Here is a 2,869-nt window from a genome sequence, read left to right as displayed (position 1 = left end):
GTGTGTGTGTGTGTGTGTGTGTGTGTGTGTGTGCGCACACATGTAAATCAGTTCTAAATTAGTTTTAGTTTAAGAGGACTATTGGTCATGGCCTTTCTCTCCCAGTGTGCAGACTTATATGTGCATTTACACACCGTTATTGCACAAACACAAAGGCTAAAGCTGAAAGCAGAGGCAGCCCCTGGACCCCAGGTCTCACGGTGTCCTTAAAGGAAATTTAAAAATCATTTTATTAATGTACATTTAGGACAGATTTTTAAAAATCAGTGATTAATTTAAAGATTTAAAGATAATCTAACTGTGGACAATCATGCAGTTGATTACGATTAAACATTAAATACAGGAGCAGAGGTCTTCCTTTCTTGGGGCTGTCATCATGTGAGTCAGTTTCCACATTATGCATGCTGCACACCACACGGCAGTTAAGCTTCAAATTTAAAAAAGGAAAATTCCATTGGAATAACTCAGGCTTAAAGTCTTTAACAAGAATCTCACCAAGCCGTTTTACTCCAAGTGAGAAAGGCATGTAAAACCAAATCAAATATGTGGCTCATCAAGAACAACATTTCCACAGAACTCAGGTTAACAGTGACCACCTTTGATGCTGTTGGCCAACAGGATGTGGTGGGAACAGTGCTGCTGCCGGCAAAAGACAAAGGAAGAGAAGATGGGAAAGGTGTGATCTGAGGCAGCAAGAGAGAAGAAAGGCAGGATTGTAGAATTGAAAGAGACTGTCAGACAGTATCATGAGCGTGATGTTAGTTAGCAGTAAAAAAAGGAATTTTGGAGTAACGCAAACGGATTCTTTTCCTTTTCTTTTTCCTAACTCTGTCTTTTTATTTTTTTCACCCCGACAGATGAAAGAGAAGACGTTCAGAAGAAGACTTTCACAAAATGGGTAAACTCACAATTGGCTAAGGTAAGAGAGCTTCCTGCGTCTCTAACTTGCACCTGCACACCTTACACCCAGTGAGAAGTCATTTCATCAGTGTGAAATAGTATCCATCTCTTGCAAGCATATCTTGGGTCTTTAGTAGGTTGAGCTCTGTGAATTCATCATCTTTTCTGTATTGACATTCTGGTTTCATATGTAAGGTTCCAACAACCCTGTGAATGAACCAGGATAGTGTTTTTCATAACTGGTAACATTATATCCAGTTTGATCTATGATAACATTTACATATGAATATGAATACATATAGATATGATGATAAAGAAGCTTTAGAACCATGTTGCATTAATCAGTTATTCTCCAGATGAGTTTTTCTGTGGTGAGTCATTTAAGCTGACTTTGGAGATCATGATTACATTCATACCAAATAACATTTATGGTTTCACAGATAAAGAAATGTCAGAATCTCAGCTAAAAGCTCACCATTTCCAGGACCACTAAACACCACTAGAACAACAAAAAATTAAAGAGCAGGTAAAAAGATTCTGCAAAAAGATGTAAACACAAATTTCCCCCATTCACCCAATGACGCACATAAACAATGTCTCTGCTGAAAGCACAGATCTCTGTAGAGTTAAATCTACTAAAAGATCTATCATCTAATACAACCTCCCACACTTGTAAAAAGTCTCACAAGTGTTAGCTTTACTTTGATACCAACATAGATTTACACAGGGTTTGTAATTGTAGAGAAATAATAAATTCATTTTGGTCATGTCTCAACCTCAAAAGGCTCCTAGTGTTACAAAGGTTATGAAGAGAGGTCATGATCCAGTAGCACCTGCATAGCTCCAAGAAAGAGCACTACAGATGTAATATTTGCTTTGTGTTCTGTCCAGACAAGCATGGCAAGCAGAGCAGTGCTTGCTGAGTCAAATCTAAAAATAGACAGAAATTAAAACATATCAAATTGGATGCTATCTCTCTCCTTTAATCTCGAATAGCTTAAACTTAAAATGAAGGAGAAAGCCAAATTTCTCCTTTTAGCTCAAACTACATAAACAAAAAGCTTCTCACCTGATTTGATCTATCACTTAAATTACTATCATGCTGTGGCTGCAATTGGCTATTGTTGCTGAAGCACACTATCCCTTTGTTCCCATTTGAAACTGCTGCGTGTCTTTGTTTCATGGGCAAGCCGACCTTTTTAGTTTGATCGTGGGCATCAGATGTGATGGGAGAGGTCTTTAGTACCTGGTAGACCGGGAATGATATGGCCCCGAAGGGCACTCCTGGATTCCAAGGTCTGCCGTCTTATACTAATTCATTGGACTTTCACCATAAAATACTTTTAAAAAGTGGGTAGGTCACTCTGTATAGAGATAATGATTGAGTGGAAACAGTGGATTTGTCTGCATTATAGCCCTGGGCCTTACTAACTGGAAAACACTTTGCTTTAAACATTGTTCCGACTTTTTTTGGAAATTACTTTTAAACTTTTCTTCCAAGTCCTCAATATAGAGTTCAAGCTGCATAGCTGGTTATGAAAATATCACAAATGTTTGAATTGAGCTCAGTCTTAAATATCTTTAGCATTATTGTTAATCCATAAAACTCTCTGCTTGTCTTTGTGTCAAAGTCACTGCATGCTACTGGTTGGTGGACAAATATAGAGGAGGTCAGAAGGAGTTGCACAGTAGAGAATCCATATGGTTTCACACTAAGAGAGAGAAACTGTGGTGCTGTGAGGAAGTCAGGAGTACGAGAGACGTATGTGAGGATAGTGCACGACATGTATGAGCTGGTGAGGTGTGCAATAGGAGTCAAGGTGGAGGTCTGATTACATCAGGGATTGACTCTTAGCCCCTTTTTGTTTGCAGTGGTGATGGACAGGATGACTGATGATGACAGGCAGGAGTCTGTGGTAGTAAAGATAGTAGTAGATGGCACTGATTTGTTTGAGCAAGTGAAAGAGAT

General features: G+C 38.8%; 1 protein-coding gene across 1 annotated transcript in view; it reads left to right on the top strand.

Moving 5' to 3' along the window:
- The window catches only part of LOC102204060 (dystrophin-like), a 289,784-nt gene that overhangs the window by 65,741 nt on the left and 221,174 nt on the right, over window positions 1-2,869 (top strand). Inside the window, exon 2 of the mRNA XM_013914638.1 lies at window positions 858-919. Within this exon, the coding sequence (XP_013770092.1) occupies window positions 858-919 (62 nt within the window). The remainder of the gene's footprint in view (window positions 1-857; window positions 920-2,869) is intronic.

Source organism: Pundamilia nyererei, unplaced genomic scaffold (genome assembly GCF_000239375.1).
Source record: "Pundamilia nyererei isolate P.nyererei 1_Seehausen unplaced genomic scaffold, PunNye1.0 scaffold00212, whole genome shotgun sequence".
Lineage (NCBI taxonomy): Eukaryota > Metazoa > Chordata > Actinopteri > Cichliformes > Cichlidae > Pundamilia > Pundamilia nyererei.
The sequence above is the reverse complement of the archived record's forward strand: the minus strand, read 5'-3'. Positions and strand labels throughout refer to the sequence as shown.